Here is a 22,778-nt window from a genome sequence, read left to right on the forward strand (position 1 = left end):
TGCCAGTGGTTCTGAGATCACATCTGCCAGTTCTTTTAATACTCTTGGATGCAAATGGGAGTGAATAATCCACACACTCCTTGAGTGATTTCACCTGCTGGGCATGATCCTTGAACTACAGTAAGTGGATGGACCATGGAAAGATGTGCGTTAGTGTGCATGCGCAGAGAAGCCACTGACTTTTGTGGGAGGTAGAGTGCAGCTTACAGTGAAAAGCAAAAGTGACACATGCTGCTCTGCTCCCTTTTGCCTCTGGTCTACCTCATCAGTCACATGTGGCCCCCAGAAAATTGCCCTCAGGCTAGAAAAGATGACTCACTCCTGGAGGACAGCAGCCTCAATTGTGTACTCCGTAAAAAAAAAAAAACACTGGAAAGGTATTGCTACTATTGTTAAATCGCTTGACATAAAGTAATTCAAGAGCTACGCAATAAAAGTTACACTAACAATTGCAAGCAACACAAGGCAGACTTCAGCCCAAGTTGCCTTCTGCTTAAACAGCAATACAAAATGGAAAGCTATAGCTAAACAAGCTGTCTGAGCCCAATATAGTGCAGTTTCTGGCCCTTATTTGCTTGGCATAGCAGCAACAACACCGATGAACATCCTCAGGTGTTCCCCTTCAGTCACTCAGCTGCTATTCCCTTTGCATCCACAGAAAGGGATTCCCATTACATCAGGAGTCAGGTTGGACTAGAAGCTGGCCTTCTACAGTCATACTTCGGGTTGAATACGCTTCAGGTTGAGCACTTTCGGGTTGCGCTCCGCGGCGACCTGGAAGTAACGGAACGCATTATTTCTGGGTTTCGCTGCCCGCGCATGCGCAGACAGACAAAATGACGTCATGTGCATGAGCGGAAGCGGCGAATCTCAACTCGCGTACGCACAGACGCGGGTTGCGTTCACTTCAGGATGCGAACAGGGCTCCGGAACGGATCCCGTTTGCATCCTGAGGTACCACTGTACTTACAACTGCTCATACCGTTGAATGATGAATCATGACAGCATCAGGCCAGCAGGCATCCTTGTTCACAGAAGAGGATGTGATAAGATTTTTGCCAATTCCCCTTTCTCCTTTAACAACCCTCCCACCCAATAATCTGCTTTGGATGATTTGGGGAAATTAAGGGAAAGTCATCTCCCTTCCTCTTCTGTGAGCAGACACTTCCCACTGGCTCAACAGCTCTTGCAATTATGCAGCAGCACAATCAGATATCACCCCGAGACTTCCTCCACTCAATAGCATCATATATAACAAGATGTACAGAGACTGGAGAAAAAGAGATTTGTGGATGTTTATGTCCATAAAGATGTTGTCAGACTGAGCAAAAGTTATGTATGGGTTGTAAACATTTATCTCTGTTGCTGCATTTGTAGAATATCAGTTTGCTACAAATCCTGCAGGCTTGAGAGTTATAGCCTTTCGGGTATCTTTTCAAAACATGCAGGGCTATGAAATGCAATGAAATTCCCATGAGATGCCTTTCAAAGCTAGAATAGTTCCCTTAATAGTTCCCTTTGAATCTTCGAGTAGCCAGTACAAACTCACTATATTTCATTTCATATAATCATTTCCAACATGTCTGCAAAAATATCAGTCTCTAATGCCCCATGAAAACCTCCAGCAGAGTCAAGTTCTTCAAGCTGGAGAAACATTCATTTATATTCCACGTTCAGAACACCTTTGGTTTATGTGGAAAATAAAGACTCTTTAAAAAAACCCACTTGTGTACTAAAAAGCATAGGACCAACTTTCAGCTCTAAAATGTGCTAACTGGAAAACAGTCTAGAATCTCACGTATTACAACCCAGCCTCCCATGCAGTCACATTTTACTTACATTAGACACAGGATAGAAATGGCAGGATCAATGTGAGTTTCTCTTACGCACACACACAGATAGAGAAGCAGCTCCAGAAGCAAACAGCACACAACACAAAAGCACCCCCCCCCTCCGCCTACAGACTTCTGTGGGTATCTGCCAGCTCAGTTCAGCAGTGACCATTTTTCCCTTGGGAAGGAAACTCAACAAACAGACATGTGCTCATAACTTGCCCTTAATTAAATGGTTGATTAAAATGGGATTTTTGAAACCTCAGAACATTACGAAGACATAACAGATTTTCAACAGATCAGTGGAGCGCACGCCACTGCAATATTTGTGAATGTTTGACAAAGCCCAAAGCAATGGAAGGAGAAATTGAAGGTGGTTACTATAATGGCCACAATCAGAAGATGCCCTGAACCTCAAAGCAAAAATTTAAAACTGCTGCAATCCAGCCATTCTTCACTGGACTGTTCTGAATTTAGGCCAGATTATACCTTTCACCAAGTGGATTCTCCTTGTCAAAGACAAGCCATCCCATTCTTATAACAAATTGAATTTGCAGGCTCTGCAATGGCCAGAGACTGAAAAAGTCAGCTGCCTCATCTATACTGCCCTTCCTTTTAATGCATAAATACAAACGCCTGTTTTCAACAATCCATCCTGATCTCTTAACATTCAGTCAAATTAAATACCAGTTTATACACTATTTGTTCATACTTCTGCTGTCTTAAAGGGTTTGAATGAAGCAGGCAGGGCACATGCTTCATGACTGAAGGGTTAAGGAAGCAATCAACTATGTTAACTAGTGCAAATGGAAAAAGGTTATGTTTTATTTCATACATGATTTATAATACTTATGGATTATGATTCAGACTTAATGCTCGCTGAGGTGGTAAATCTGTGTATGGGCTGCCACATTTCCTACATCAAATGGGGGTTCTTATAACTGAATGCCCCTCCAAACCAAAGTGACCCCCCAAGTGTCAGGGGAAAGGGTCCTAACCTAATGTTCTCACTGACATTCTAAACTTCCACACATGAATAATATCTGCATATCAAGGCTATTTCCAGGTAACTTGGTTTTGTGCTATTCTGCACACCATCGCTGTAGCATGAATCACTGATTTTGAACATGTAAGCATGAACACTTAATTTTGTATATGTATACAGCCTGATGGTTGCCAGGGGGTGATTTACAACAAAACAGAATAAAATCAAAGCCGTATTGGGGGGGGGGGGAGGGAATCACACAATCAATTTTTAAATCACAGAGCAATTAATAAGAGCAGCAATTTAGACAGAAGTTTACAGCAAAATTCAGAACTTAAAAGTTCTGGGAGAATAAAAAGGTCTTTGCCTGGCATCCAAAACGCAGCAGGGCATGCCTCTCTAGGGAAGGAAGAGCATTAATGGGGTCCCATTACTGAAAGGATTGCTTTCCGGGTCACCACCCACCCCACCTCAAATGGTGGGGCTTGGGTTTGAACGCGGGAGACCCAGCAGTCTGGGTGGTCTTGGCAAGTCTGCTACATGCTAATCTTTCTCAAAGTTTTTACAGAGGTATAAAGAGCAGAAGATGTGTTGTAATCTTGCCCTTTGGGTAGATGAGAAGGTAATGTAAATTAAAGAAAAATATTGTTAATAATATCACATACAAAACCAGAAAAATATACCCTTGCTGGAAGACGAAAGACATCTCAAGTTCAATAAGGTAATATGTTTGACTTTCCTAATCCCTCTTAATTCAAGTGTATAAAGTTTAAGGATAGAGTTAGTACAATCACTGGCTAGTTTAGCCTTTGACAAATGCCAGGTGACGCACCTTCCCTCATTTACAAGCCCCTTCCCTCATTTACAAGCCCCTTTCAGTTTTGACTTCCCTTCTTTAAACCTGGACACATTTCATTTTTAATCCACTAATGTTTGTTCATTTCAGTGAGTCATTGGAAAGCAATGAGAGAGACGGTTCCTGCTGTCCGGCTGGCTGCAACACGCTCCTGCAGCTGGCAAGAAATTCCTTGATGGTTGCCTAAAAGGCACTTTTAAGACATTCTACTGAATTCCAAAAACGATACTTCACACAGAGATACTTTGCAATGCATTCCATCTTCTTGGCCTGCAAAATCTTCTGACAGTTAAATGAGAATCACAGCTTCATTTCAGCAACCTGATAGGCCTCCATCAGATCTTCGGATACCAAATGTTGAAGCACTTGTGCTTCTTTCCGTCTCCAACCTGTGCCATTTCCCATATAATCCTGAATCTCCTTAGAAATCTCAACACTAAAGAAAATATTTGCCACCACTGGCACATGATATCTGTGGCCAGCACTGGGAAGACTAAAGAAATGAACGTAGGAGACTGGAACTGAGTTGAATTAGGCCACAACTTTAGTGATTAAAGGTAAGAGTATGTTTGGTTGAGGCACCAGACATGCATCCGGCATCCAGCAAGCTGCCTGATAGGAACCCAGCAGGGTTAATCCTGTGCTGATGAGTCACTGCCGACATGGATCAGGTGCCACGACCCCACACAGGTGCTTTGGTCAACCAGCAGACTCCCAGATAGAGTCACACACACACACACACACACACACACGGGCCACTTTAACAGGGGCCCGCATTATCCAGCCCAATGCCTTATCTGTCAGAGTTGTGACAGTTCTCATTAGGAGGCAAAAACTTGAAAACCAGCCCATTTGCTTGCAGGACAAAATTCCTCCCTGGCCCTGAATATGGCGACCAAGTAAACAATAGCAAGGTCCTTGCACCAACTTTCCTGCTCCCCCACTGACTGGGTGGGTGGTAAATCCCACACCAGCCAGCAAAGAGGGCGCTCTGCCCACCCAAGCCCCTCCTAAATACAGCAGAAGTGGGCACGACCCATGGCTGGAGGAGGGTGGCATCAAGGGACCAGCCCTCTCCCAGCCTCCTGAAACTGCCACTCTCCCAGAGTCTCATCTGAATGAATTTGCATAGGCTTTTCATAATGAAAAAACAAACTAATGTAAACAAAATTTAAAAAACAAAGAAGGGTTTCTCCAGCTCTGCAAACAGGCTGGGGCAGTTGAACCTGCATGCTGACATCAGCAAGACCCTAATCTGCACATGGGACACTCTGTCCTCACACCAACTAGACTAGAAGGAACTCAAGGATGTGCTCATACACCAAGCTAGATAAATTACAACTGAAATAAAGATTTCCTAAAACTTTACACATCGTCTTACAAATGTCATTTAAATGCATCCAAAAACACTGCATAACATAGTCATAGAACTGTAGCGCTGACCCTGAGGGTTATCCAATCTCTGCAATGCAGGGATCTCAACTAAAACATCCATGGCAGATGACCATCCAACCTCTGCTTTAAAACCTCCCAGGAAGGCGAGTCCACCATCTTCCAAGGGAGACTGTTTTGCTGCCGAACAGCTCACACCATCACAAAGTTCTTTCTGGTATTTAGTCAGAATCTCCTTTTTGGTAACTTCAAGTCATGGGTTCGGGTCCTGGCCTCCAGAACAGGAGAAAACAAGCATGTTCCACCCTCCATTTGGCAGTCCTTTTGATATTTGAAGATGACTCTCCTATCTCCTCGCAGCCTCCTCTTCTCCAGGCTACGCATCCCCAACTCCCTCCACCGTGGTCAACGTAATGGCTGGTGTAGCAACAAGGCATGTCAACGGTAAGCATCCGGTTGTGTCCCTGCTTCAAATCTCTGCCTGTGTTAGGGCTGAAGGTGGTTTGCCCAAATCTAGAGATGGACAGAATCTCCTCCAGTCCAGGGTCCCTCAGGTCACTGACTGAAGCTGCAGAAGCTGAAGCCTGAGCTGCAGCACCCAGAAAGCGCTGCTCTGTTTAACAGGCAAAGTCAGAAGGCCAGCTGCCCATTCATTTCAATTGCGCTTGTGCAAGAATACAAGTTACAGTAAATGCCTCTAAACAAAGCCCATTGAAACAAATGGAACACTGTATGTTTGTGAGTGTATTTGCGTACACAATAAAGTAACAGAAAAAGAAACGAATGAAAATCAATGCATTGCTGCAGCTGACCATTAATATTTGTCTTTGTCTTTTACCATACTTCTGCAATCTTTCAGAAACTCATGGAGGAAAAATGCGCAGCGTAATTATATTTGATACCTGCTTAGTTATCAGTGGAAGACTATGACCTACGGCTATTACACCTTTACAGGCTGTGTTTATTCTAGGTAACCATAGAATAAATTAAAGGGATTTATCAATTTATGGCAATATTTCCCTGTGAAAAAAATGTCAAATACATCCACTCTACATCTCTACATCCACTCTTTAGGACTTTCTGCATATTAGACATTGCCTTGCTTTAAAATACTATTTGAAATTAAAGAGGGATGTAGAAAACAAAGCAGACTATGGTGTGAGCAGCCCCCCTTCCAGATTATTCTATGACTCAGCTAGCTGATCTGCTGACCCAAAAGGAGAATTCTTCTATCACTTGACCAAAATTCTAATAATTATCTCTTTATAATGTTAGAGACATCACATGGGATGTTTTAAAGGGCAGTCATCAGACTGGCATGCCCTTGTCCAGTACCCATTTGTTTCAATAGGGTTTGTGCAGAAGACTTTCCCATATGATTGTGCCCTACTTAAAATACATAATTATTTCTATCTATGTTCTCTAAAAATGTTCTTTGGGAATGTTGGATTTTCAAGTAGAGATCTGCAGCCTTTGCACTGGATGTTTTCCCAACTGAATCAAGGAGTCTTAAGTGTCAATTCTTGAAATCTGTGACCTTTTTTTCCCCTCCTTCGCATTCCTGGCAAAATAATATGACCCTCTCAAAACCAGCAAGAATCAATTTCATACAAAAACTTACCTGGTCCCAAGGACAGATTATTCCACCAAAGCACATGAAGAGATATCCCATGGCAACCAGACACACCCAAACGACCAAAGAGAAAACACGAAGGAACTTCTTGAATAATGGCTCTATACAGGCAAGGATAAATATGGTGAAGAAAATTGCCAGGGCTGTTGGAACAGTTACTAAGAAGGCCACATGGTCCTCCGTTTCCTGAAAACAAGAAGAAAGGAAAGCTTACTACTTAACCCATGCAACAGGAAACCAACATTTTGCTTTCATTACAGTGGTACCTCTAGTTACGAACTTAATTTGTTCCGGAGGTCCATTCTTAACCTGAAACTGTTTCTTAACTAGAGGCATGCTTTCGCTAATGGGGCCTCTTGCTGCCGCTGCGCCACCAGCACACAATTTCCATTCTCATCCTGGGGCAAGTTCTCAACTTGAAGTAACTCTTCCAGGTCAGCGGTGTTTTTAACCTGAAGAATTTGTAACCTGAGGCGTTTGTAACTCAAGGTACCACTGTATTATGAATCAAGGAACCACCAGATTTGCCAATTCATATCAATTGCCTAATTAAGTGCGAGACTTACAAAACCTGGAATTAAGTTTTCAAGAACAAACTATTCTCTTATTAAATCAAGAGGTGGAGAATGACAAGGTGTACTGATTTGGTGAGAGCAATTTAAGTCACTGAGGAGGGAGGAGCAATTTTGTAATTCATAGAAAAACTTGTAATTATTTCCTGGTTGCTTGAACAATTAAAAACATATCAGTTTGCAACTAATAGTGAATAGCTGTCAACTTTCAGATTTGAAAATAAGGGATCAGCAGCCTTGAAAATAAGGGATCAGCAGCCTCACCTGTCCAGGGGACAGTCTACAGGATATCTAACAATCCGAGATAGCAGCGGGAAGCAGCGGGAAACAGCGCTAGAATAAGGGAATTTCCCACAAAAAAAGGGAAGATTGACAGCTACGTAATAGTGCAATCCTGTATTTGCATGCTCAGAAGCAAGTCCTACTATGTTCAATACATGTTACTCCCAGGCCATTTCTATACAACTTTTTTATTTAATAATCATCCTGATTTTGTTTCCAAAAAATTTTGCAGGAAGGTCGAATTGTGTCAGCTATTTATTAAGCACTCATCCTGGTTTGTTTGCAGAGAGGTTATACAACATCAAGCAATTGTTATCTCACCCTTGCCGGCATTTTCTCCCATTATTGCTTGATTTACCACAAAAAGTAGCAGAAGGGGGGATGTGTTTGTTGCACAAGAACACCAAATCAGCTCTAATGGAACAACCTGCTTCTCTGCCCCAAATTCACTCAAATCTCTGCCATTGTTTAAAACTGCCATTTTAAAACCTGCCTTCATTTTTGCTCCCTCCCCCACCCCGACTTCATGCAAATCCAGGCTTGTGGTGAGGCACTACAAAGCCCCCTCCCATGGGGGCTGCGTGAGGACAGCCTTAGATTTTTCTGTGTATAGGAAATCACAGAAAAGCAGACTAACTCATCAATGTTTGATAGTTTCATATGGGTTCACTAATTTCCCACTGATCCCTCCTGGAGCCAGTTTTTTGGAAGCTGCTGTGGTGAAGGAGATGCACTGCTTTTGATCTAAGCCATTTCTTCCATATGTATTACCTGCACTGTTTCTGTCAGAGGTTTTTAAAATACCAGCTCTTAAACCATCTGAACCCAGAACCTTAGTGTTTCAATTGAGTTAACCACTTCTTCTGATAAACTAATCCATAAATTCATTGACCATCACTTGAATGTGGAATTAATATTTAGAAAAATTATTAATTTTTCTAATTATTAATTTTTATAATTTAGAAAATTATTAATATAACTCTCTGTCTTTTATGAATATATAATGATTCTCAATAATCAAATTCCTCTACAGTTCTTTGTCTAGAATAATCTTTTTACAGTCACATCCAATCTTCCGTATTTTTATTTATTTATTTGCTCATTTAGAGGCAAGTACTGTATTTTTCGCTCTATAACACGCACCCGACCATAACACGCACATAATTTTTAGAGGAGGAAAATCCGTAGGCATGCCACCCATAGGCATTCCCTCCATAACACGCACAGACATTTCCCCTTACTTTCTAGGAGGAAAAAAGTGAGTGTTATGGTGCAAAAAATACGGTAGTTTTCTTGAGCTCCCTCTGCTTTCAAAAGTACTTTAATTTAATGTACAGTATATTTCTGCAAACTAAGTAGGGCTCTTTAACATACAATATTCACCAAATATTGTTTGGACTAACCCCCCCCCCCCCGAAATGCTTATTTCATTGTGCTTAGGGCTGCAATTATATACTCTGGGAGTTGACATACATAGGATTGCATTGTAACTGTTTATTTCTATTATCTTACCAGATAGTATAATTTTTGCATACAAAGACTTATAACCTAATAAATGAAGATTCCACATAGGAAGCAAGCGTCCTTAATCTTTCCACTTTCTAGAACAGCCTTTCCTACTCCTGATGTTGTAGACTACAACTCCCATCAACACCAGTCAGCATACGCCAGCATACACACAGCATGGCTGTGCTAGTTTGGGATGATGGGAAGCGTAGGGTACAATAGCTGGAGGGCACTGGATTGGGACTGTTTCAGAAGTTAGCAGACCCTGCATCCTCTCTTAAATAACAGAATAGGTTAAGCATGGCAGAGCACAAGAGACTGAGACCTCTACAGGGCAAGTGAAGCAGAGGTCGGGTGCCTCTCTGTCATGGATGCTTTAGTTGAGATGTCTGCATTGCAAGGGGGTTGAACTAGATGACCCTTGGGATCCCTTCCAATGCTACAATTCTAGGACTCTATTACTGTAAGTCTGTGCTGCTTACTTAGAAAGGGCAAGTCCCACTAATGGGGCGTGTTTCGAGGAATGTGTGTCTATGACAGCGGCCTAATTCAGCCAAACTTCATGCAATTCATGTTTCATGGTGAAAACACTGAAGAGAAATCATATACTTTTGCATCATATTTAATTTATTTGTTTATGAATCTTATACACAGATAGCTTGTGGGACCAGTGAAAGACACCTCAGTTTGCTTTGCAACCTCCTGAGTAAAGGATGTCATGCAAAGCACTGGGGGCAAGAATGGCTCAGTTTTATATTTCCTTGCTCCAATTACAAGCAGACCCTGACTTGGGCAATACTCTTAAGCCAGGGATCTGTGGCAGAATAAGCACGTCCACTGCAACCATTGAAGGGGAAGACTGTCCTGCGCATACCCGTCTATGGGCATCAAAGCATCCGGCCGACCACTCTCAGAAAGAGCAGGCTGAATGAGGCAGACCTTCCCTCTGATCCAGGAAGGCTCTTACAAATATTGACTTGGCTTGCTTACTAGGCAGCCTCTGCTTGTCCTGCCAGCAGGGAACATTCCCACTTTACGGGGCTGAATAAGCTCCACGGCTACGTGGTAAAAAAGAGAACTTAAAACCCCTATGCACTCTCATCTTAACAGTAAGCCTTCTATCCATTCCTTCCAAAAAGTTACTAGGATATCCCCTGAACGTGAAGCCACTCAGCCTGGGCTGCTTCAAAAAACGAAGCTGGCTGTTATTCAACTTGGCAATTGTATTAGAAATATGGCATACAAATGAGTTAGTGAAGCTGTTTAAAGCACCACTGATTTCAGTGGGAGACAGGTATGCTTACTTTAACTTCCCCTCTGAAACAGCGGCCATCAGAATGTTCATGCCTCCTCACATCTAAAATAATAACTGTCAGTATTAGGCAAAGTCTAAGTACTGGCACACTTGCACACCTCTGCTTCCAGGAAAAAACAGCCTTTATTTTACTGTTTCATCATGCCATGAAACCATGCCTTCCAGCTATTAAGCAAGTATTTTAAAAATCCTAATTAGAATTACTGTATATTTGATCAAGTGTTACTAAATCTATGCATTATTCAATAAATTTAATGGGAACAATAAATAGTACTGATTTCAAAGAATATTATAAAAAAGAAGACAAAAATGCATGAGGTTTCATCTTATACCACAGCAAAATAAAACAATATCCATTAAAAATATTTCTCTATAATTCTGTATTTAGGAGCCCAAATCTGCAGTGGAGTCCCCAAGGTGGTTGGATGGCGCCTTGTACACCTCCTTCCAGCAACACCTGCAGCCAAGCTGGTGCCAAACATATCGCCCTGCTTTCCTTTGGACCACATCAGTGAGACCAAGATGGGGGTCTTGTGTGTACTCTTGTCATCTGGCCAGCCCAGAACCCCCATACACACTGCCCAGGCTTGCACCCCAGAGAGGTCACTTTGGTGCTGCTGATGCTGTGGTTTGACTTAACCCCCAGAGGCGCCTGCCATAGTCTCTCAAGACAGATGGAGGCCAACAAAAAAACCCTACCCAATGCTACTTCCACCAAGTTGTGATACTGAAGATGAGACATCTAACAAAACTGCAGCTACCCACCCACAGAAAGGCGAAAAACCTTTGAACCCAGGGCCAGTTGCAGTTGGGAGTAAAACTCTTTTCCAGCACTCTTCACTAGTAGCCACTGCAAGCACGTGGGAGCCCCTATTTGGAGTGGGAGCCCCGAGACAGAGAAGGCTGAGGAAGTTTCCCCTACAGGAGGGGAGGAGAGGAAGGAGGAGGCTGGAGAATATGGAGGCCAGTCTTCTTAAAGGTGAGGTGCCAGCCCCCCCAAGATCCTGCAGGAAGATCCTCCTTCCTCTTTGGACAGGGTGGCAGCTGCATTGCCCCACAGACTGGCTGTTGAGTTTCTGAGGCAAAAGATACCCTCCCTCCTTTGCCTGTCTGTCAGCATCCCCTTTCAGATAGGTGTGCTCAGTTTCAACTCCATACCAAGGAGGTGACAAGCAGATACAAATAAATTATTTTTAAATGATGGATGACTATGTGTTTTCATACTATTTTGTTTAATATCAACATTACAGAGAAACGGAATACGCAAAGCTAATCGCTGCAAAAGTGTCACACTTGGGAGGCTTACAAATTGTCTTTTTCTCTCTCCAGGGAAGCTTCTCCCTGCACCAGTTTCCAACAAGATGAAGAAGAGGCAGAAAAAGGGGAGAGGAAAATGATTGCAAAGTTCTACTTTATTCTCCTAATTCTCTTACAACAGACCAAAATGTATGCAAATCACTTATTGAACCCAAACACATTCGCTAGATGCAATCTAATAAAGGCTTTCAGAAGGATAAAACTGGGAAAGGCATTTGTTGTGGCAGAGCACTTGTTTCACATGCAGAAGCTACCAGGTTCTAATCCCCAACACATTCAGGTAGGGCTGGATATTGTGGAGAGCTACTTCTGGGCAGCATAGACCATATTGTGCAAGATGGAGCAATGGTCTAACTCAGGATAAGGCAGGTGCTTCTCACTCTAGCCAAGTGGACACAAATGGCCACAGCTCAGCATGGAACTGAAGGTGCACCTACAACCTGCCTTGGAATTTTGTGTGCCACACACAGGTGCCAATACTGAAAGGGGTCCCTGAAGTTGTTGCAAAATCACAGGCCCACATTCCTACATCTTGTCCTGTTCTTAGTGTGAGCAACTGCTTCTGCTCTTCCAAACCTGCCTGAAATAACCCCCATCAAGTTAGTTTTCTCATTTTATTGCAGCTGTATCCCATTCTTTCAAGTTCTCCCACTTCATTCCCACCACAGCCATGCAAAGCAGCTTAGCAGCCCAAGGTCAAAAAGTCAACTTTGTGCTTGAGCAGGGATTTAACCCAAAGGCTTCCCAAACAAAGTCTGCCTACTAAATAATGCTGGGGGCCTTACTTTGCAATGAAGAGAATACAGTGGTATTCTTAATTCAAACTTAATTCATTCCGGAGGTCCGTTCTTAACCCGAAACCATTCTTAACCTGAGGCGCGCTTTCGCTAATGGGGCCTCCCGCTGCTGCCGCACGATTTCTGTTCTCATCCTGAGGTAAAGTTCTCAACCCGAGGTACTACTTCCAGGTTAGCCAAAGTGTTTGTAACCCGAAGTGTTTGTACCCTGAGGTACCACTGTACAGGCTGCCATGCATCTCCTACCAATGGCAGAAAGCTAGGCACTCATACCGGGAAACTCCTTTGGGAAACCCAGCTGACACTTCCCTCTGCATCTTTAGGCAGCAGGTAAAAACAGCAGGGTCCCGATGTGCCCTTGTTTCAGTGTGTTCCCACAACATGAAGGGGCCTGGCATTATTTATTTGCTTTCTGCGCTGATGTACCGTTAGTGTTGCTTTGGTGCTTGTTTCTTTGTTCTCCTGTTGCTTTATTGAGATTTATGTTCTTTACAAACCTTTACGAACCTGTTATGGGAAAGTAAGGTGGGATTGAAATATTTTAATAAAACATGCTGCTGACTCATGTTTAACTGATTGACAACAAGCCCTGTACAGAATATGTCTCACAAGTGCTACTGCCTTAGCCAGTTAAACTCTTTCTTCCTAATTTGTAAGATTCCATACTCTTATTTTCTCTGCTCTTCAGGTTACTGAAAACCACCAACGCCAAAAGTGCCTTTCTCATGTCACTCAAAATATCTGTGCAAATTCTTTAGCGACTAGACAAGCACATGAAAAATTCTAGTTGTACTCCTGTAAATAATGGAATTGCAATCCAAGAATATGTCATGTATGTGTAAACACCTAAGCCACCCAAAGAATGCCTCCCAGCATCAGACTGAGCAGCAGCTATCAGTTATTGAGAAGGGCCCAGAAGCCTCAGCCCAAGCTCCCTCTTGGGCCTTCTTGGTGGTGGCGCCCGCCCTGCAGAACGCCAGATGTCAAGGAAATAAACAACTATCTTTTAGAAGACATCTGAAGGCAGCCCTGTTTAGGGAAGCTTTTATGTGTTTTTAATATTCTGTTTGGAGCCACCCAGAGTAGCTGGGGGAACCCAGCCAGATGGGCAGGGTATAAACAAACAAACATTATTATTATTATTACCCAGTCCATCCTTTAGAGAATTGGTAAGAACAAGAAATGAAAGATATTGGAGAGCAGAGAGGTAAAATTAATGGAAGGACATTAATGGGAAGACATTATTACATTATATTGTTGATCAAGTTACTTTCTGAAACTCTTGCCTGATTGTTCTACAACAGGGACACTTCCATTTGAGAAGTCCACATCCAGCATCCTGCTGAGAATATACTAAACTGGCCTCATATTTTTCTTGATCATTGTTATGGAAAGGCAGATTATGCTCTCAGCAACACAAAGCACATATGGAGAAAAGCAACTCTGGTTCTGTTATACTGCCTTGAAATGTACACTTGAATTTACAGGGGAATTAAGAAAATCAGGAAATCAGTGAATTCTTATTTATTCATAAAAAAATCAAGATTGGAAAGCAAGACACTTTTATTGCTTATTTATAGTAAGTAGTTCTTTAAATACAGACCTTGCCAACAAAGGTCCATATAGTTAAAGCTCTGGTTCTCCCAGGAGTGATGTATGGAAGTGAGAGCTGGACCGTAAAGAAGGCTGATCGCCAAAGAATGGATGCTTTTGAATTATGGTGCTGGAGAAGACTCTTGAGAGTCCCATGGACTGCAAGAAGATCTATCCATTCTTAAGAAAATCAGCCCCGAGTGCTCACTGGAAGGACAGATCCTGAAGCTGAGGCTCCAAGACTTTGGCCACCTCATGAGAAGAGAAGACTCCCTGGAAAAGACCCTGATGTTGGGAAAGATGGAGGGCACAAGGAGAAGGGGACAACAGAGGATGAAATGGTTGGATAGTGTCTTCGAAGCTACCAGCATGAGTTTGACCAAACTGCGGGAGGCAGTGGAAGACAGAAGTGTCTGGCGTGCTCAGATCCAGGGGGTCACGAAGAGGCAGACACGACTAAACGACTAAACAACAACAAAGTTCTTTTAAAAAAAAGTCAGGAGGAAATCATGGGTTATAAACAGAGTAGCCCTTGGCCATACATAAGCAGAAAATAAAAGTACACTTCTTTGTTAGTACTGTACAGTGTTACCTCGAGTTACAAACACTTCAGGTTATAGACTCCGCTAACCCAGAAATAGTACCTCGGGTTAAGAACTTTGCTTCAGGATGAGAACAGAAATCTGGCAGCGGCAGCACAGTGACAGCGGGAGGCCCTATTAGCCAACGTGGTGCTGCTTCAGGTTAAGAACAGTTTCAGGCTAACAACGGACCTCCGGAAGAAATTAGGTTCTTACCCCGAGGTACCACTGTAATGAGCTTCTGAAGAGGCTCAGAGGGAAATGCTGCTTGTTTTCACTTCAAAAATATGTAAAAACCTGAAGCCTGATTTCCTCAGTGTGCACTTTATTATTCTACTGTAAATCAGTAATAAAGAGGCAATGCAGGTACTTGGTCACAGAGAAAGTAATATGATGGTTCAAAAGAATGTCATTTGAATGCATGGCACTCCTAACCTTGAATGTTCATTTCCAAAGTTGCCTCAGGAAATGTTAGATTTAAGAAACTGTATATAGAAAAGTGTTACATTCTTAGAAGCGAAATTGATTAGTAAATTTTCAAACCATTCTGGATTTGCCAAAGCTGCACACTGATATTTTTAAGAGGTAGGCTGAAATCCTATACACACCTACCTACCAGTAAGTCCCATTGAACTCAGTGGCTTACTTCCTCTTTTAAATGCTGTTTCGCTAGAGTTATGATAAACTTTTAAGTATAAACTAGTCCGCATAGTTTATACTTAACGCAGTCAGAAGGTCGGTGGTTCGAATCCCTGCTACGGGGTGCGCTCCTGTTGCTCGGTCCCTGCTCCTGCCAACCTAGCAGTTCGAAAGCAAGTAGATAAATAGGTACCGAAAGTGCAAGTAGATAAATCGATACTGCTCTGGTGGGAAGGTAAACAGCGTTTCCGTGCGCTGCTCTGGTTCGCCAGAAGCGGCTTAGTCATGCTGGCCACATGACCCGGAAGCTGTACACTGGCTCCCGCGGCCAATAAAGCAAGATGAGCGCCGCAAGTCGGTCACAAGTGGACCTAATGGTCAGGGGTCCCTTTACCTTTACCTAGTCTGCATCACCATACCTGGCATTCTAGAAGGACATATTGAATAAATATTTATTTTTAATGGCCTGTTATATATTGTGGAGCATTTGTGATATTTGTGTTGATATTTATAATATGCACATTTATTTGAGGCAATCCAACTAAAATTAAAGCTGTTCTGATTTTAATCAGGAGGTTTGAGCTTAAACCCAGGCCTAAATGCCCAAATCCATTGCCAGCTGGAGTGTCCTTGCTATTTGTAAGCTGCATCTTATTTTTGAGACAAGAATGTTTTATTTCCTTTGGAACTGCCAGTGTTACATTTCTCAGAAAAATTAATGCACTCACAGACACAAATCAGGAATGATATTATTACAGTAGACCATTTACTGCAAATTTCAAAAGCAACGCAGAAGAATAGTCTCATTATATAGGAATATGAAAATGCTGAATAATATGTTTCAATTTATGCAACAGATGTAATTGCGGGATTTACATTGCAAATAATTTTGCAAATTATGATATGAAAATTAGCATTATTATCATAACTTTTTATCTTTTATTACTATGTAACACCTATGGTCAGTCAGTGAATGAAAATGTAGTTTGCATAGTCTTACAATTTATAGATAATCAGCCGTTCTCTTTCATCTTTCTGATTACCACTTAGTAATTATGAATTCTCAGACACAGCAAAGATGCAGCACAGTACATTGTAAACAATAAAAGGAAAATTATACCTGATAAAATACTTGACCCTTGATAGTACTGTATCTAGGGTAAGAGAGACTAGAAGGGGGGCAGGGAGCTTTGAAGTATAAAACGTCCAGTGACCCAAAGGTTCTGGTTCAGCAGCCAATGGAAGATGAACACAAGGACAAATATTATGTCATAAAGCAAACTTCATGAATAAAACAGTAAGTGGCTAGTTCTTTCTCCCTCTCTAGATCCCATTTTTCACTGCTAGCCATTGGGAAATAAAGCCTCCTAAATACATTATAAATGAGCTTTCTCCCCCTTCCTATGGCATGCCTGGAATGCCAAAGACAAACTAAACTATAACATTCTTTCTGGTGGTGAGAGCAGTTCAACAGTGGAAAGGACTCCCTTGGAAGGAGGCAGCCCCTGCTTTCTAGGAGGTTTTTAAGCAGAGGTTGGGTGGCCAACTGTCAGGATGCTTTAGCTGCAATTCCTGCATTGCAGCGGGTTGCACTATTCTATTTTTCTGTGATTCACAGCCTCTCTCTCAGCCTGCCCAGCCTCTGCCAATGCAAACCGTGGCTTCCATACCGCTCAAGAGCCCCTCAGTTCAGAGCTGCAGCCATGATGACACACTTACAGCGAGGAAAATGTTTAAGCTAGCCTAAGAATGTTTCAGATGCATAACAAAATCAGGATCAAGGGGATTGTGCATTTTCAACACAGGCTCTTTAAATGCATTTCAGTTCTATGACGTCCACAATGGAAGCTTTGGATTTTGTAGGCAACACCCTCCCTCTAATTATTTTATGCACTGGACTTGAACCTATCACAGAATATTCAGAGCAGGGTGATGGGCGAAGACCATCAGTCTAATAATACTACTAGCTTACCTCTAGCTATTTCACTGGCTTCAGTGTTTTTGATTTATATCTGCTCTGAAATTGACATAGCTCTGTATACCACAGAAACGTTTATAAACTTTGAAGGTCTATTAAAACTCAGAAAGTAACTTCCAATGGCTCATGGCCATTCCTGACCCAGGTGACCCACTTCTCCAGCAGAACCTCCTTAACCAGAATGCATCCCCCCCCCCACCTTCCAATTTAACACCTCTGCAAAACCTTCATAAAATGGGAGACGGGTGCAGAGGAAGTTTCTAGGCAGTTCCTCCATAACAGTCTGCTCCAAATGTGAAGCACTCAGATTCCCAACTGACTAACCACTATGGTAAAAATCAAGCACCCTTCCGGTTTACAAATGCATCCTCGTTGCAACAGAAAATACTGCTTTGGAGGTGTGAAGAGCCATCTTAGACTTCATACCAACAGTACAATTCTCACATCACCTCTGAGTGTCATAGAATCACGTTTCTATTATCCTCTAGCACCTAGTCTTCTTGTATTTTGTTTTCACTGCCTATTTTATGTTGTTTCAATGGCATTTTATGCCTGACATATTATTGTAGATTTTACGTTTACATGAACATAATTGCCTTTTGTACATTGTCCTGCTATCAAACTGATGTAAAGTGGTTTTTATTTATATTACATATGCCTTCAAATGCAATGTTTTTTAACAGAGTCCGCTCATACGTTCAATTTATTATTATTATTATTATTATTATTATTATTATTATTATTATTATTATTATTAATTTATTACTTATACCCTTCCCACCTGGGCAGGCCTCCTCAGCCACTCTGGGCGGCTTCCAACAGGGGATTTAAAACACAATAAAACATCAAACACTAAAAACATCCCTAAACAGGGCTGTCCAAATCATCAAGTATGCAGTAATCTTATTTTATAAAATGAGGGTGGGATGGGGAAGAATCAGATTTTATTTGCATATTAGTGAGAAACTATTTAACTTGTACTTTTGGAAACAATATGTGAACCAAAACTGAAGGCATCCTTCAGAAATTAGCACTTCTCCAAATTTTGCAATGTGTACAAAAATGCATAAATTAGGGGGGAGTGACTGCATGAGAATACATATATGTGATTGAAAAAATAAATAAATGCATGTATTGTATTACAGAAAATTGCTTGCAAAAATGTGTATACTGTATTAGTCAAAACTGCATACCAAAAGGTCTTCATTAGGAAAAAATAACAATAAAATGCAGAGAAATTTTCATGGGGATTTAAAAAACAAAATTCCCAAATTGTTGCAAAAAGGTGGAAAATGTGAAAAACTGATAGAAACCAAAGCTGACATCCATGCTTAAATCAGCCAAAACTTATCTGCTTCCAGAGTTCAATAAATCAGAATAGAAATGTATAAAACAGGAGGTCACTTTTGAAGTTACCAAATGATAAACAGTTCTAAGGCTAAGGATAGGACATAGCTTAGAGTGGCAGAGCACATGGTTTCAATGCAGAAGGTGCTAGCCTGAGAGAGTCACCCTGAGAGTTGCAACCTGGAAATCTGCTCTGTGCCTTTAAATCCCCACTGAATCGGGCAGTCAGGGATGAGACAGCCATGTCTTCTCCCACCTAGTTTCCACAATTGGTTTGCCTACTCTCTTCCAAAGCAGGGGAATGTGCCAGGGATGTGGAGAAGGATAGGGAAAAAGGGAGTGGGTGAGAGTTTCTTTGTGCGCGCAGAGAATGGGTAGGAAAATCCTCGTTTATTCCAACTCTCGATTCAGGGATAAATTAATAAGGTGTAAGTGCAGCTCTTCCATGTGACGTTCATTGATAAGCAAGATTGCAGCTCACAGTGGTTCACATCATTACATTCTGAACATGGAAATACTTCACAAGAATGGAAATCTCTTTGACTAATTGCGGCAATCAGGAGGAAAAAAGGAGCATTTTGGCTGAGTGTATGGGCTACACCTGATTACAGTTTATTTCCCTGAACTTTAGACTGAGGCTGCAATCCGGCTCGTATACAGAAGTCAAGAGCAAAAACTCCCATTGATTTTAGTGGAGAAGAACTGGAGCCCTGGGAACAAGCTAATAAGGAATTCGACAAATGGCACAAAGTTTTCCTCTGCTGAAAATTAGAGGGTTGTTAACTACAGTCAATTTTGCATGTGTAGCAAATGATGTGAGCAACAGACTGCCTTTTAACTGTTTGAAGCAAATGAAAAACGTGGATAGCGAGTGGGACCTGTAACAAGCTGTTCCCGTGTGCGGTGCTCCTTATTCACTGTTCCACTCAGCCAGTCAGACCTTTTCTCTAGAATCCTCCATTCCATCCTGTTCCTGCCCACCCCCACCATCAGTCCCATGGCACACACCCCCCAGTCCTCCCTCCTCCTCTCCCCCCCCACCCCACACCATCTTTTCCTGAATATTTTTCTCACTTCTGCAAACCTTGGGGTTTTCCCCAGCCTGCCCAAACTTCCTCCTGACTGTGGGTGCTGTCCTTTTTGCTACATTAGCAATGGCACTCATGCCCAAACATCAAAAATGGAGGGAGGTGGCTCCTTCAACTCCTGTTTTGAGGTGAAAACATTTAAGTGTTAGTTAAAGCTCTTCTGTAGCTTTAAAACGTTCACCTGAACAACAAATACAAATAAGGTTAATCTGTCAGCAGGAAGGAAAGCAAGCAAATGAATTAGAGGTATTAAATTTGGACTGCAAGCCTAAGCACACTTACTTAGCCAGAAACTCTGCTGAAATCTGCGGGATGTTTCCAAGTAGCTATGTTGAGGACTAGAGGCCTCGCAGTTTTATTCCACTTGTGATCCATGAACAGAATATTTAACTAAAAGGACCCAGCAGCCTTCCCAAGCAGGCGTGTCCTCTGCTATTTACATGTATACATGCAAGTTGCCCAAGAGATTGCACAAAGTAATTTTGTGCTGAAACAGATCCAAAGGCAGTCACAATTCAAACCTGCTTTGAAAACACGAAACTGCTAGAAAGTGCTGGGGTTGTGGAGGCCAAGGAGAGTCTCTGCTTTGCCAGACACACCATGAGGCAACAATTGCAGCGGCTTATCTGAAATTAACTGCATCTCCTGAGCAGAAATGGGTTATGAAGTTATCTGCCAGTACAGTATAAAAAATGTAAAAGGAAAAACGCAGCAGAGGCTCTGGAGTACAGAAAAGAAGGGATAAATCCAGACCAGAACATTCCAAATAGGTGTACAACGGGATTACAGCAGAGTAGAACAATCCTTTTTATAAAGCAACCTGAAAAAGCTGAGATGGAAGTAAGGCTACAATCCCTCACAAGCTTTCCTTGGAGTAAATGCCACTGTATAAAGTGGGACTTCCTTGGGGTGGAGCTGAGTGGGATCAGGCTGTCCGGCTAATCAACTGTGGTAGGTCGCAAAATGCAGAAATTAAACATGATCATAATGTCACTTGTGTTTCAAAGCAATACAGGCAGGGCTACGTTTGAATTTCTAATCACATGAAATGCTTTTTTACAAAACATTTCTCCATCGGCCCATAACCTCTGGATTGTGGTATTCCGGCAAGTTTGAGAGCTGCCAAATCTGTAAGCCACTTGCACCAAAATTGTCCAGAATTGAGGCTTCCCATTCATTAGAAACACAAAGCTACAAAAATGTGTACCGTTATGTGTGAAACTGAATAATCATACATTTTTTAAAAAAGAAAAATCAATAAAGCTCCAAATTAAAATCCAGCCCATTCATGTGAGAATAAAACGAGACAAATTAAAAAAAAAATCATCGATGAAACTATTCACCTACACATATATATGTGGAAAATAAGCTCTGCCTATGTTGGAAGCCTTCCTTTCTCTTTTGGAAAGTTGAGGGGGCCGCAGGCCAGGCTGCTCTCGGCTCCGCAGGGCGGCGGGGGAGAAGCCCCTCTGCGCCCCGGGAGCCCCTCGGCCCTCCCTCCAGACTCACCATCCCGGCGGCGAAGAAGAAGAAGACGGCCAGCAGCGCCAGGCAGGCGCCCAGCACGATCAGCAGCAGGAAGACGAGCAGCGGGTGCTGCTGGCTCAGGCAGTAGTACGACTCGTAGAGCCAGTCGCGGCCAGGGGCGCGCGGGCGGCGGCGGCAGCACAGGCGCAGCCGGCGGGGCCCCTCGGAGCCCTCCGGGGCCCCGCCGCCCTCGCCGCGCTCCGCCGGCTCCCGGTGCCTCCTCATGGCGCGCGGGGCCGCCCCGCTCCTCAGGACGCCGCAGCCGCCCCCCGCCCGCCCCCGACGGCGCAGCGCCCCGGCCGCCTCCGCATGCCGCGCCGGGAGCCCGAGGGCGCTCGCCTGCTGCTGCTGCGGCTGCGGCTGCTGCTGCTGCTGGCGGCGTCCCGGCGGAGAGGCGAGCGGCCGAAGGCGCCCCAGCCAGTCCCCGAGTGGCGGCGGCGGTGGCGACGCGCGAGGAGAAGGCGGGCTCCGGCTCCGGCTCCGGCTCCGCCGCCCGCCCCCTGCCCGCCCCCCCCCCCGCCGGCAGCCGCCTTGGGCGCGGGAGCGCGCGCTCCGCCGCCGGGAAGGCCGCCTGGCACTGCCGGGGTGGGACTAGATGACCCCGGGTGGCCCTTCCAAGGCCACGGTTCTCTGAGGTGGGCGCTGCACTTGGCGACGGGGGGTCTGAGCGTGTGCAGAGGGCAGCTGGGCGGTGGGCGCCAGTGGATCCATTCCGGACGCCGACAGCCAGGATAAGGACTTGGCGGGTTCGATGTGTTATAGAAACGGGAGAGAGTGGAAGGGGATCCCGGGGGACATCTAGTCCAACCCGCCGGAACGGAAAAATCTTTTGCCCAAGGTGGGGCTCAGGCTTTACTGACTGAGCTCTCCTTCAGCTGCGACGCGTGAAATGGGTCGCCTTGCGCCGAAACCATCAGTGCCGAAGCTTCCTCGGCGGCGCCTCGGAGCGCACGGGTCGGAAGTGGGGCAAGGCGCCGGGCTTCCCGCAACTAGATCCACGCCCCAAGCAGGACAATCACAAGAAAGTCCCTGGGGCTTACTCCAGAGTAAGTGAGTACAGGCGTGCAGCCCAAGTGACAGTTGCATGGGATGGATCGCAACCTCTGCAGGCGCGTGTTGGCTCCGGACCAGCAGGAAGCCTCGCTGGATTCAGGGGCGCTTACTCCCCAAAGTCCAGGGGAGCAGCTTTCAAGAGATTTCCTCCGACGGCTGAGAGACGCCTGTCCCAAGGGCTCTGCTGTCCTCTGTCTCGAGCAGCGCTCATGCAAACAGCTAATAGCCGGGTGTGCAAGCGCAGCAAGGCTGCCGAGTTGGCTCCTGGTGAACGCGCAGCAAAGCAGAAAGAAAGACTTGGTCCCATCCTGGAGCCCCAGTAGTGGCCCCTGAAATGGATAGGTGGGGGTGTTTGTTTGGGAACTCGACAGCTAAAAACATTGAAAATAACAGTCATAAAAAATAAACACTGATAGAGTTATCATCGTGTATAAACTTACAGGCTTAAGCAGTATGTGGACTGAGAACTCCCAGAAGTGTAAGCT

At 43.8% G+C, this 22,778-nt stretch overlaps 1 protein-coding gene across 2 annotated transcripts in view; it reads right to left on the reverse strand.

Annotated features, from left to right (window-relative positions):
* ADCY2 (adenylate cyclase 2) overlaps positions 1 to 21,465 on the reverse strand; it is a gene marked incomplete at its 5' end in the record, with an annotated part of 151,361 nt that extends 129,896 nt beyond the window's left edge. Inside the window, 2 exons of one of the 2 annotated variants that reach the window (XM_081917731.1) lie at positions 6,687 to 6,884; positions 21,223 to 21,465. In XM_081917731.1, the coding sequence (XP_081773857.1) occupies positions 6,687 to 6,884; positions 21,223 to 21,465 (441 nt within the window). The remainder of the gene's footprint in view (positions 1 to 6,686; positions 6,885 to 21,222) is intronic. The other variant, XM_081917732.1, reaches the window with a different exon arrangement.
* Positions 21,466 to 22,778: the final 1,313 nt, after the last annotated feature.

This window comes from Podarcis melisellensis, assembly GCF_964234715.1.
Source record: "Podarcis melisellensis genome assembly, chromosome: 7".
NCBI classification, from domain to species: Eukaryota; Metazoa; Chordata; class Lepidosauria; order Squamata; family Lacertidae; genus Podarcis; species Podarcis melisellensis.